Source organism: Telopea speciosissima, chromosome 2 (assembly GCF_018873765.1).
Source record: "Telopea speciosissima isolate NSW1024214 ecotype Mountain lineage chromosome 2, Tspe_v1, whole genome shotgun sequence".
Lineage (NCBI taxonomy): Eukaryota > Viridiplantae > Streptophyta > Magnoliopsida > Proteales > Proteaceae > Telopea > Telopea speciosissima.
Genome location: NC_057917.1, coordinates 17,624,601 through 17,638,463, shown reverse-complemented (window position 1 = coordinate 17,638,463; position 13,863 = coordinate 17,624,601). Strand labels below are relative to the sequence as shown.

At 39.9% G+C, this 13,863-nt stretch overlaps 1 protein-coding gene, 1 long non-coding RNA gene and 1 other non-coding gene across 3 annotated transcripts; 2 read left to right on the top strand and 1 right to left on the bottom strand.

The window, feature by feature from the left end:
• Nucleotides 1–235: 235 nt before the first annotated feature.
• Nucleotides 236–306, bottom strand: TRNAG-GCC. The gene has a single exon. It is a non-coding gene; the product is annotated as a tRNA-Gly (tRNA).
• Nucleotides 307–709: 403 nt separating this feature from the next.
• LOC122651328 lies at nt 710–8,927 on the top strand. The gene is made up of 3 exons (XR_006331437.1): nt 710–719; nt 6,330–6,331; nt 8,746–8,927. It is a non-coding gene; the product is annotated as an uncharacterized LOC122651328 (long non-coding RNA).
• On the top strand, nt 2,865–5,885 carry LOC122651327 (nucleolar GTP-binding protein 1-like). The gene is made up of 2 exons (XM_043844678.1): nt 2,865–2,971; nt 3,724–5,885. Exon 2 carries the CDS (start codon nt 3,735–3,737, stop codon nt 5,763–5,765), a length of 2,031 nt encoding a protein of 676 aa, XP_043700613.1. The 5' UTR covers nt 2,865–2,971; nt 3,724–3,734; the 3' UTR covers nt 5,766–5,885.
• Nucleotides 8,928–13,863: the final 4,936 nt, after the last annotated feature.

Below are 13,863 nucleotides of genomic sequence, written 5' to 3'. Positions count from 1 at the left end.
ACCGACCGAAATTAAACAGTACCATGTCCGCCCAATGCAAGCCCGAACACCTAAACGGTCGGACACGGTGCAGCCTATAAAATTGGTGAGGCCCGTCTAGGCCCGACCGAGACCGACCGAACCCGACCGATTGACACCCCTATGAAAAAACTAGGTAAATGCATCTTATTTGGCCGACCTGAGCTCGGATACCCAACCATGAAAAGGGTGGATTTTGGGAGAAATTGAAAAAGAATGCACCAGCCGGGAATCGAACCCGGGTCTGTACCGTGGCAGGGTACTATTCTACCACTAGACCACTGGTGCTACTGTATACTAATTAAGAAACTAGAATTTATTACATAACAAAAACGTGATTGCAATTCAATAGAAATTACAACTAGCCAACGTTTTTTTTTTTTTTTTTGGTAAAGCAACTAGCCAACGTAGAAGCTTGTGATTGTTGGAACATCAATGTTTATGTTGTGAGTTGTGAGTTGTGAGTTGTGAGAGAATGAAACACGTGGGTGTCACTGCCAAGCAGCACCATCACCATCACGATATGAAACATATTCTTAAATGAAACAACAAAAAAAATTTGGTTATAGGCATTGACATTTAATACCAAGTTTTTAAGGAGAAAAGTATGGAATGGACTAGCCTAGGCTGGGCTGGCTTGGTTTAGGTTGGCGAGTCACTCGAGTCGAGTCAAAATTTTGAGAAATCTGGTCAAGAGTTGTGTGGACTAGTTCAGAATAAAAAATGACGAGAATGAGTCATAAATCGTCCGAGTTAAATAAGACTCGGTATTTTTACATGAGTCATGACAAACTCGACAAATCTAGTCATTTTTAAAAAAACCATAAAGTCAGTTCACTTAAAAACTGAATTGAGTTAAATAGTAAATCTGTAGTCTAAAACAGTAAGAAACCCTCAACTCCTCGCCTCCCCTCTCTTGTTCAATGGTATAAACTCAAAATGCATTGATATGTGATTCCTTGAATTTTTTATTTTTTTTTTGTATTTTTCTGATTTATTTCATTAATTTATACATATCTATTGCATTAAAAAGTTTTTTTTTAAAAAAATGACTCGCCTTGACCGGGTTTGACAAGACCGAGTCACCAGACTTTTCTGAAAGACGAGTTGATTCAGAAAACCTGGTATTCCAACTATGATACATATAAGCAATTTAGGCAGCTTTGCCTTCAATTACTCAATCAAAATCTAAGATAAGAAGCAAGATGAAATTTTGATTTGGTAGAAGACCACCACTCACAATACTTTAAACTCCTAGATTGATTATAGAGCAGGGAAGATTTGATGTGATTTCTATTAGACCTCCAACCCCGAGAGAGAATCTACTACCATTGTTGCAAGGAGCCGGGATGGATGATTCCAGATCGACTATAACACATTCATTTACTACTTCTAGTGCTTAAGGATCATGGATACTAGTCATCATGGTTGGAGGTATCGGATCGGATCATCCGATTTTGGTTGGATTGGATCAGTATCGGTCGAGATCGAGCTCGATATCGATTCGATCCAGCTGTATGAATAGGGGTAAAAATGTAATTTAAAAAAAAAAAAAAAAAAAAAAAAAAAACAGGAACAAAAGTGTCATATTTGCCCGAGTTTAGGTGATCTCGATCCATATCGACCGATCCGATCCGATCCAACCGATACCGAGATCACGAACCATGCTAGTCATGCTACTTCTTCTTTTTGCGTTGAGGTTATTTTGCTTTCTAGTATTCTCTTGCCATTTTTCTCTGGACTGGCCCTCTTTGCATGTATTTTTTTTTATGAGAAAAAACAAAGCCTATTAAATACAAACAGAACCACAGTTTTGAGATATAAAAAACAAACGATACCTGAAAAGCCAAAATTAAAGGGTCAGTTATAAGAGAAAAGGTCGCCCCTTGACACAAGTTGTGTGTCTTTAAAAGGTGGTGCAACGACCATGGCCAAGGGAAATGAATTGGAGATGGAAGAAGTTTTGGGATCATTTGGTTCGAGCACCATACTTTTTTCACCTACGAAATTTTAAAAATTAGTATCGTATCTGAATTCGGAAATTTATCGGATATCCGGATATTATTCGATCTGATAAACTATTCGATTAGTAAATAAATTTGACCTATATCGATTACCGATTTCTAACTCCGATTCCTAATTATTGACTCCGATTACCAAAATATCCTTATAAAAGTGTGATAATATAATAATATATCATATGTTTTTACAAAAATATTAAACTAATCATATTTTACAATCGGATTTCTAGATTCAAAAACTCAACTTATTCGAATATGGATCGGACACGGATTTTCAGTTATGCATTTACATCCCTACCACCATTGGGATGGACTATGTAGTTTCATGCAGTTAAGGAGGCATATAAATCTTACCAAAATAAAAAGGAGGCATATAAGGGGATGATACAAATCTGGCATGACCCTTGTGCGTGTGAGAATCAATGAGGGTGTCATTTCAGATCCGACTCCTCTCCAGGGAGCTCAGTGCCCAGGGAGTGCCCAAGGGGCATCCAAGGGTTGGGCTGTACTGCACACATCTTGTTGCATGTCTAGGGATGTGTATAGCACTGCCCAACGGTTGGATACATCTTGGGCGTGCTGGTCTCCCTTTAGAGGAGCTCAATTCTGTCATTTCTCATTTCATGGGGATCGTCCCATGTGTCGAGGCAGCGCGACGCGGCCCACGCCCCTCCCTCCATTTGGGGAAAGAAAAAAAAAAAAAAACCATTTTTTTTGGTAAATTTCTTTGGAGGATTATATAGCTAGGCTTTTATCTTACCTAAAACAGATAAAAAAAAACTAGGGTTTTAGAATTTAGTCTTTTCGAGAGGGGAGGGAAACTAGAAGAGAGACGGACTGAGAAACGGAGAAAGGCGGCCAAAGGTTGAGCTTCAATCCCATCCCATCCCATCCCATCCGCTGATCCAAAGACCAAAGGAGGCCTGTAACCTGTAAGCGCTCTCTCTCCCTTTCTCTTTCTCACGATCAATTAGTGGCTGCCCTAAATCACACCGTAAGGTTGATTCTCTCTCTCTCTCTCTCTGCCCCAACGTTTCTGTATTTGCTGCCATACATTTTCTATACTTTATTACATCTCTAACAAGAGTCCTCTGCTTCGATAATGTTTCAAGAACTCTAACCCGTGATTTTCTGCACTTAGATATCCGAGGCAGCCCAGTTCTTGCTCTTCTTGTTGTCTCTGCGAGTTCCATACCTTAGGTTACACTAGATTAGTTAAAGTTCTTTCTGTTTCATTTAAAATTTTCTTGCTTTTTGTTTCCCTTTTGAGTTATATGCATCACAGCTCACAAGTCGATTGTATGTTCATATATGGTTTTATTATATGCTTGTGTCAGATTCAATGTGATTTGCATCTGGAAATCTTAAATAATAATCTTTAGGGCTTATATTTTTCTGGATAATGATACTTGTTTCTGGAAATTAGCTTTTTTTTGTTGGGTGAATGAATAAAATTAGCTAATTTTAGTGCATTTAGTAGATGTGCAATATATTTTTCAGTGTGAACAGAGATTGTAAAGATGGTGCAATACAACTTGTGTCAGATTCAATGTGATTTGCATCTGGAAGTCTTAAATAATAATCTTTGGGGCTCATATTTTTCTGGATAATGATACTTGTTTCTTGAAATTAGCTAATTTTAGTGCATTTAATAAATATGCAATATATTTTTCAGTGTAAACAGAGATTGTAAAGATGGTGCAATACAACTTCAAGAAGATCACTGTCGTCCCCTCCGGCAAGGACTTCATTGATATCATCCTTTCCCGTACCCAACGCCAGACACCAACTGTTGTCCACAAGGGTTATGCCATATCTCGCCTGCGGCAGTTCTATATGCGCAAGGTGAAATACACCCAACAGAACTTTCATGATAAGCTCTCTGCTATTATTGATGAATTCCCGCGGCTGGATGACATCCACCCATTCTATGGAGACCTTCTCCATGTCCTCTATAACAAAGACCACTACAAACTTGCTCTTGGTCAGATCAACACTGCAAGGAACCTTATTGGTAAGATATCAAAAGATTATGTGAAGCTGTTGAAGTATGGGGACTCGCTCTATCGATGCAAGTCTCTAAAGGTTGCGGCACTTGGACGCATGTGTACTGTGATCAAGCGTATTGGCCCAAGTTTGGCATACCTAGAGCAGATCAGACAGCACATGGCAAGGCTACCTTCAATTGATCCAAACACCCGAACAATTTTGATCTGTGGGTATCCTAATGTTGGCAAGAGCTCTTTCATCAACAAGATCACTAGGGCTGATGTGGATGTTCAGCCGTATGCTTTCACTACAAAATCTCTATTTGTTGGCCACACAGACTACAAGTACTTAAGGTACCAGGTCATTGATACGCCTGGGATTTTGGATCGTCCTTTTGAAGATCGTAACATAATTGAGATGTGCAGTATCACGGCTCTTGCTCATCTACGAGCTGCAGTATTGTTCTTCTTGGACATCTCAGGATCTTGTGGATATACCATTGCCCAGCAGGCTGCTCTTTTCCACAGCATCAAGTCATTATTTATGAATAAGCCCCTGGTTATAGTCTGTAACAAGACTGATTTGCAGCCTTTGGATGAGCTGTCAGAAGAAGACATGAAGTTGGTCATGGAGATGAAAGCTGAAGCAATGAAGACGGTATTAGGTCAAGGTGGTGAGGCTACTGACAGTGATGGAGTACTCTTGACCATGAGCACTTTAACTGAGGAAGGGGTTATTGCTGTGAAGAATGCGGCCTGTGAGAGGTTACTGGATCAACGGGTGGAATTGAAGATGAAGTCAAAGAAGATCAATGACTGCTTGAATCGATTTCATGTTGCAATGCCAAAGAAGCGAGATGAAAAGGAGAGACCTCCTTGTATACCTCAGGCAGTTTTGGAAGCCAAAGCTAAGGAAGCAGGAGACAGAGAAGAGAAGAAGAAGCTTGAAAAAGATTTGGAGGATGAGAATGGGGGGGCTGGTGTCTACTCTGCTAGCTTGAGGAAGCACCATATCTTAGCCAATGAAGAATGGAAAGAAGATATAATGCCAGAATTTATTGAGGGGCACAATGTTTATGACTTCATTGATCCAGATATCTTGCAGAGGCTTGAGGAGTTGGAACGAGAAGAGGGTCTAAAACTTGAACAAGACGCAGACGATGATTTTGAGATGGATGGTCAGGAATTGACACCGGAAGAGAAGGAAGCATTGGCTGAGATCAGGAAAAAGAAAAGCTTGCTCATTCAACAACATAGGATCAAGAAGAGTACTGCAGAAAGCAGGCCTACAGTACCAAGGAAATTTGACAAAGACAGGAAGTTCACATCCGAAAGGATGGGAAGGCAGCTATCTGCATTGGGTTTGGACCCCACATCAGCCATTAAAGAGGCCCGTAGCAGGTCTGTCTCTAGGGTCGGTCGGAAGAGGGAGAGGTCATTGGCCAGAGGAGGTGATGGCAGTGATGCTATGGATATGGATATTGACCAGTCCAACAAGAAGCTGCGGATGATGAGGTCTCGATCCCGGTCAACGTCACGGCCACCTAGTGAACTTGTTCCAGGAGAAGGCTTCAGGGACTCCAAACAAAAAGTTAAAGCGTGGAAGCTTGCTAAGAAATCTGTGATGAAGAGGAATAAAGATGCTCGTCGGGGAGAGGCAGATAGGGTCATTCCCACATTGAGGCCAAAACACTTGTTCTCTGGGAAACGAGGAATTGGGAAAACTACCAGACGTTGATAGTACTACTGAGGTAGCCAGACATTTTGCTTTGTTTTTCCTTTTTTGTCACTGTTTGATGTTCTTTATTTTGTTTTCCGGGTTTTTAGTTCTTTTCTTACTATTCCCTTTCTTGAGTTATTTCTGCTCTCAGTCTTTGATGTTCTTCTTGGAGCCTTTGTTCTGCATAAGGGGTTTACTTGTCTTTAGGAGGGATCATTGTATGCTCAACTTTTTATACCGTTTGGAAGTTTCTGAGAAAACTTGTTGAGGGTTGGTTCACCATTTTGTATGAGTGCTGCATATATGGTTGTTTTCATCACCATATTCTATGACATATAGTACCTCTTGCTTCATATTTTTGTTCACCACCTAAATTATAAGAGGTCCCTAAATTATGAGAGGTTTTCTTTTGAATGGGTAGCATTGGGAAATATGGTCTGAGAAAACTTATCTTATATAGTGCTAAACTTGGATGGATAATTAATTTAATAATGAGAAGGTAAACAATATCTTGTGTAAGGATTAAATTTCTAATATATTTCTATTTGGAATTATGGCTTTTGAACTTTGGTGGTAGCATAGTCGTTCAAATCACACCTGTAATCCCTTTTTTTGGAGGGGGAGGGGGGGGGAGGGAGGGGTGAGAAAAACATGGTTGATTCAGTAGTTTAAGTGATGATGGGCACATGTGGGAAAGAATCCCTGTAGCTCTTGTTTTGAATCCCAATCAGAATAGAAGTCTCTCGAAGAATCCTATTTCAAGTATGAATATTTGAAGGGTGAACCTTGAGGTATTAATCTCTGTCTAATGAAAGATTCCCTGGAAAATTAGTGATTAAAGTGGTTAAATGTTTAAGTTTGCATTTAAGTGGACTTCGATTAGTTCAACACTTCAACCAATTTCTTGCTTGTAGTTTGGAATTTGGAATTTGTATATTGAAATTTGGAATTTGTATATTGGAGAATAGATTACCCCTCTCTGAGAATACATTCTGAATAACATTACGGTATATTCTTAGGGTAAACATAAATGTTTAGAGAAGAGGAAAATGAAGTCCTGCTTACGGAAAACTGAAATTTAGGGTAGAAGGTAGAAAGTAGAAACCCGTTCATATTGAAATTCAGGCAATGAAACCAGAGAATGTGGATAGAAACCTGGTCATACAGTCTTCATCATGACTGGGGCGCCAACCGTTGGTGTCGAAGTTTACATGTGGGTCATTCACAGTTTACTTCCTGGAGTGACTAACCATTTTAAATTGGTGAAATTAGTTCAGTTTTGAAACGGAAACCTGCATGCAAAAGAATAACTTTATTGGTATTTACAGTTCGAATAAGAATCATGTGGTTTTGTTTATTTTCTGTACAGTAAGCTTCTGATCACTAAGCTTGTTGTAGCTTCCAACCAAAGGGGGGGGGGGGGGTTGTCATTCTGTAAGCACATAAAATCACCGAGCTCAAATATGATTTCACGATGCCACTGTTCGATATAGCCGCCTTATAGGTTTCAGACTTACGATCCAGCTTGTGGCGAACATTATCATGTACAAGCTTTTCATTTGAGACACAATGTCTTCAACCTAGGCAATATGTTTTTTAGAAAATGGAACTGGTACAAGGTCGAGTGTCATATTTGGTTGCCTTCCATAAACAATAAAAAAATGGGTTGTAACCTGTAGAATAGTTCACCGAACAGTTGTAAGCAAACTCACCAAGTGATAGACGCCCTTCCCAACAGCGGGGATTATCATCAATCAAGGTCCTCAACAGATTTCCCAAGGATCGATGTACAACTTCACTCTGTCCATTAGTTTGGGGCGAAATATGGTGCTATACTGATGTGTAGTCTTGACACTCTTCCATAGTTGACCCCTAATATGGCTAAGGAACTTAGGATACGTTTGATAACGGTTTGAACAAAGAACCCCCGTTTTTTATTAAAAACATTCTTTGGTGTTTTTGATCTGGAATGATGTTCTGTGACCGAAAATGACCGTTCAGTAATGGTCTCAAGAATGTGTTTAGAACGAAAATGGTGTTTGGTAAATAAAACTTGTTCTTCTCTATTTGATATTAATTACAATAACACCATTGCCAGCTAAATTTGTTTGGTAAAGCATTTCCATCTAAATCAAAGAAAGACATTCTTTTATGAATATACTCTTTCTCCCTTAATCAATTCCTCTTTTGTAGGTGTACAATTAAAGAAATACACTGTTTTATGAATCATTGCAACAAAACAAAATTAAGTAGGGAATCCCATGATGGCACCACCATTACATGCTCTCTGTGTTGTGTGCTCTCTCTGTGTGGCGGCAACACATGAGATTTTTGGCTAACAATGACAACACAAGAATGCCTTTTGGAAGAACTCATACAGTTGGAAAAAGAATTTCTCGATAGAAATTAGTAAACTGAATCAACCCTGTAGACTCCAATCTGCATACGCAACTAAAATTTGAAATACACACAATCAGTCATAATCTGTGCTTGCAATGGAGATTATTAATTTTTTCCATTAAAACCATGAGATTAGAGACAAGCCCAGTTTGAGATTCTTGGAAGTAAAAAAATCAAATTGAATTCAAAATTTCAAAGAGAGGGAGAGAGAGAGAGAGAGAGAGAGAGAGAGAGAGAGAGAGTCTGTGTGTGCGAGGATAAGCTGAAAACTTAGCAACAAAAATTAAATCAAATTCTGAAATATTATCCTCAACTTCATTGTTCTTCAAACATGTGACATATAGTTTCCTCTAAAACCCTAGAAAGTTTAGCAGCTAAACATCTCATTGAAACCCACCATTCAAGATTGGGACTCATGGATGATTTCAAAAAAGAAAAGGGGGGAAAAAAAAGAAGAAAAAAAACCCCCCTCCTACCAATCTTGCACTGCGTTCTCCTTTCCAAACCCTGTTTTTTTCCCCTCCATAATCCTAAAAGAACCCACAACCATGGAAGATCATCCGAGTGAAAAGGGAGAGGGGATTCGACTAGAACCAAGATCATCATCAAACCCTAGCTTTCTGCAACAGGGGAGTGAATCCACTGCAAAAGTTGTTCCCTTCCTTACACGAATCAAGACCCACTTCAGAGAACATCTTCGAGAACTCATCCAACTCCAACCTCCTGAACCTTTGTTCATCCTTCTCAAAAACCTTCAGAAGCTCTTTAAAAAATCCCACTTCTCAAGGCAAAGCGAGGCTGCCATAGGCTTGATACCCGAATTCCTCTTCGGCTTTCTTGAGCAGAGAAATGAAGATCGCGAGGTTGAGGAATCAAGTTGGAATCACGAAACGCTTCCGCTCCGGACCAACATAGGCGGAGAGACTTTCGTGCCATTGCTGAACTAAGGGTTAGAGTTACACCATTGCAGTGATGAGGAGAAGAAGCAGAGTAGGGTTTGGGTTTTCTGGGTTTACTTCGACAGAAAGAGAGAGCGAGAGAGAGATGAGAGACAGAGATTTGAGTAGAGATCGAACTCACCTGAAGATAAACTTGAGCTTCGTCGAGGTTCTCTTCTCCTCTCCCAATGACACAGAAATCACCGGGTTTTTCGCATCTGTCTCGATCTTGGCTTCATTTGAATTGTTATCGTTCATTCCAGACCGTGAATACTAGCCAGGGAAAGAAACTCAATGATGGCCCAAGCCCAACCCATGTAATAATTCGCCCAAACCTCTCAGGCAAGAAGAAAAAAATCACTTGCAAAATGGATGTAGGAAATCGTATCAATATCAGTATCGACCGCCTGACCGTTATATATCGGCCGATTTGGTACGAATATGGGTTTTTTAATGGAAAAAAAAAAGAGTGTTTTGATTCAATATTGAACCGACACAGATTGGCAGATTTGGTACGAATGTGGGTTTTCAATGGAGAAGAGACCAGTGTTTTAATTCAGTATTGACCGATACAGTTGATCCGTATAAGTATTGGTTTCGCCGGCGACCGATACCAGTCCCTTTACCGTAAAGTAAAGCCGTCATGATTCATAGGACATGTAGGTGGGGGACCTGGGGAGCTTGTTAGGAAAGCGACACGCCAGTCCGAACCTTACCTACCCAGCTACGTACCTTCTACCTTCTACTTTATTCTTATTTTATTCTGCTTCTTCTTCATCTTCAGCTTCTTTGTAGCGTTAAGAGTTCAGTAGTGCACTCTCAATCTCCGATTACAAAGCACCCAAGATATGGCTTCAAAACGTGAATCATGAATCACATGAAGGTGGAAGGTGCATTAGATAATCTGAATGGCATAAGTAACCACTCAAACAATCTGTCTTTGGTTTTGACCACCGTCTTCCATAGGGTTGCAACAGGGCCGGGTTGGGCCGGGCTTTTTAAAACCCCAACACAACCTTGAATTCTCCTAGTTTAGCCCAAGCCCGCCCTGACCTGACCTGACCTGACCTTGAATCAGGGCCTAGAAACTTCAACCCTGATCCTAACCTTGACGGGCTCAACCCAACCCAAGCCCGCCGTGATTGGCCCTGATTGGGATTCTCATCGAAAAATAGGATTGAGATTCAAGGGAGGCATCCATACTAAGATATGGGTTTGGATTGATTTCAATATGATAGCTACAATCAAACCATTCCTATATTAATCTAAATTTGTTTCCCAGAAACAATTCTTCTTCAAATGGGAAAGAGTAATCCACTTCACAAGCCCCCAACCCCATAAAAAATAAAACCACAACAATCGTGAATAAAAAAATAAAAAAAAATAAAATACAAGCAAATAGAGACAAATCAATGTATATCTTGGCATCCTTTGAAAAAAAAAAACTTATAGATGGAAACGGAGAAGAGAGAGATTCACTGTTCCGATCGCTTGCTGAAAGGACACTCCACTGCTGCAATTGTTAGCCGAATGGAGACAAAGAAGAAGAGGGAGCATAGTGCCAGACTTCATCGATGCGAAACATTCTATCGCATGTGCCAATTGTTCCCTTAGGCCGTTTTCCACAGATTGGTTGAAAGAGAGCTCCGCTTCTGACCCCAATCTTTGAGCAAGAAGAACCCGGTCAAAGTGTCCCACGGGCATCTCAAACTTCACTTTTTAGCTATAGAAACCAAGGTTCTATCAAGCCAGCCGCCGTTAAACAGAACAACAACGAGAAGAAGGGGGCAACAGCTAGGGTTCCAAGCATTTTGGGTTTTGTTCATGCAAGGAGAGAAGAAGGAAAATGGAAATCATGAAGGGCGAGGGTTTACGACTTGTGGCTTTTTTGTTTTACATTGTGTTTTAAAAAAAATAAATAAATAAACAAACTGATTTTGTACATCTCACATGTATTGTAATATGTACACAATCCAATATAAGTACTAGGAATAGCATAATTTTATAATTAAAAACATATATATACAAAAGGAAGTCATTGCTCAGGACCCGGCCAAGCTCGAGGCCTCAACCCTGGCCTGGCCCGACCCTGACTTAGGGTTAGAATTTTTCGACTCTAACCCGCCTTCAGGGCTAGAAAATTTTCTACCCTGACCCTGTTCGGGCTTAGGACGGGACAGGGCTGACAGGGCCAAACATGCACCCCTAGTCTTCCAGTATCTCCGAACTTGATTCAGATTTGATGATAACCACTTTTCAGATGTAACTTGGAGAAAATGGGGGCATCGAATAGGTGGTCCACTAGGTCAACAAGGTGAGGAATAGGAAAGCAATACTTGGTAGTGATCTTGTTGATCGCTTTACTATTGGCATACATCATCCACATTCCATTCTTCTTGGGAACCAAGAGTGCTGGTACAACGATCCTCATTAAATCAGTTCTCAACCCAATCCCCTCCTTTTTAATGTCTTGTTTCCCCTTCCCCTCCACCATTTGCAACCAATTAGACTCTATTAATGCCAACTTCTAAAGGGGTAAAAATGTGGGACAAAAGGGCATGTCTTTGATCTCTTGGGGATCCATATGCTCCTCGAAATTCTCCGGTGGATTGGGCCTTAGAGCATCCAAGGTTCATAATAAAGCTTTGTTGATGAAGTTGGGATGGACACTTATGACTGAATCCAACCCCCTATGGATTCAAATCCTGAAAGCAAAGTATTTCCCCAATGTTTCCATCATTGATAGCAATAATCTGAGAACGAAGAATGCCTCATGGGTATGAAAAGGAATCTGCTCAATCATAGATGATCTTTGCCACTTCTGTTGTTGGAAAATTGGTGATGGGAAGAAGTCCTTGATTGGGGATCCCCTTGGATTTCCACTTTACCTTGTCATTACATCCCTGATTCTATCCCCCCTCATCCATCTTACAACAAGGTTGAAGATCTGATCATAGATCAAACTTGGAATCAACCCTTAATATCTACACTCTTCCCAGCAACCATAGCCCAAGCCATCATCAAAATCCCACTACCTAGCCACCCACACCCTGATTTCTTAATTACTACCCATAAAAAGTCTGGAAAATTCAAAACAAAAACAGTAGCTTTCTTCCTCACCCATCAAGATTCTGCATCTTCAGTAATTTGGGAAGCAATCTGGAATCTCAAGACACACCCTAAATTCAAACTGTTTTGCATGGCGTGTCCTCAAGAAAGGAATTCCCACAAAGAATAGAATCCTACGTTATTTTGCAACACTGATCTGTTCTCTGTGCAAACAGATAGAAGAAACTGAATGGCACTTGATGTTCTCTTGTGAATTCTCAAAACGAATTTGGGCTGTAGGTTCTCTAGGCCTACAGACAACACATCTACAATCCCCAGACTTTAAACACCTTTTACAGTCTTTCATTGCGAATAAGACATTCACGAAGCAACAGAAATGTACTATTCTTAATGTGGTTTGCATCATAGGTTATTTCCTATGACAGGCTAGGAACCAAGTGATTTTCCAAGGAATCAAAGTTGACCCCTTAACCATTATCAAAAGCATCCAAAAATGGGAAATGGACCTGAATATCTTCAATTGTCCCCATTCTAACAGGGATGACACAACAGAACTTGACCAAGTAGACATACCACCAACGCTAGATTTCTACTGCAAGTTACCAATTGCAAATAAATGTATTGTTATCACGGATGGTAGCTATGATGAAAATTCAAGCATCGGGGGATGGGCAGCGGTTCTATTTTCTAACCATCAACTTATTTCTACAACAATGGATTTTGGATGAACAGGTTCAGCATAAGAAGCAGAAGCTAGAGGAATCGAACAGGGAATCAAAAGTGTAATTTCATTGGGAAGGAGGAGAATAGAAATCTGGACAGACTCGATTAACTTAGTTCAGTGGATCTCAAATCAGAAGGACCATCCTTGACCTTGGCAACTGTTTGTAGTTTTATTTGATATCAAAACTGCCTCATTGAAGTTTGATGATGTCTGTATTTTTAAGAAACCTAGGCATGATGTTTATATTGCCCACCAACTAGCACAATCAGCAAGCATTCACTGCTACCAGGGTGATGTAAGTGATGACACTTCAGTTTTTCTTTAATTGAAAATTTTTTTCCCATCCAAAAAAAAAAAAAAAAAAAAAAAAAAGAAATAAAAAAATAATGCTCGTACAATTCAAGGATTAAGACTTTCTCTAATCAATCATTTGTTCATCAATTCCATTACTTGCTTTCGAAGTTCATTATGTTCAGCCGGACTCGCCCGGTAATGAACCAAGTATGGTATTGAGGCTCCAAGCACCAAATCAATTTGGTGTTGTATGCCTCTCATGGAGGAAGACCATGAGGAAGGTCAGAGGAAAATACGTCTTGGAATTTAGTCAAGGGGGTTTCACCTTGTTAGGCACATTATCCAAGTCCCCGTTATTTTTCAGATTTATTCAAAAGAAAGTACATCACTTCCATATTATCCATATACACCTAGAGAGAAGATTTTGTAATTCTTCATTTTCCAGGTATTGGAGTCTTTAAAAAGCATTAATTGCATTGTAGAGATTTTCCATACCATCCATTAAAGAAAGCTAAAAGGGCAAGCAATCAAGAGGTTGAGTAGGCTTATATTATTTCTTCAACAAAACATTTTGATCTTTGTGAAACTTGGTTATGATATGACAGAAAATGAGGTCGAGGAAAACGCCAGGGGTTATTCTTCAAGGGATTAAACAAATCAAGGGTGAATTTTGGGAGAACATGAAAAAGAT

Excerpts from the sequence above, each read along its gene's own strand:
- LOC122651327 (XM_043844678.1), top strand. The coding sequence starts at position 3,735 with ATGGTGCAATACAACTTCAAGAAGATCACTGTCGTCCCCTCCGGCAAG.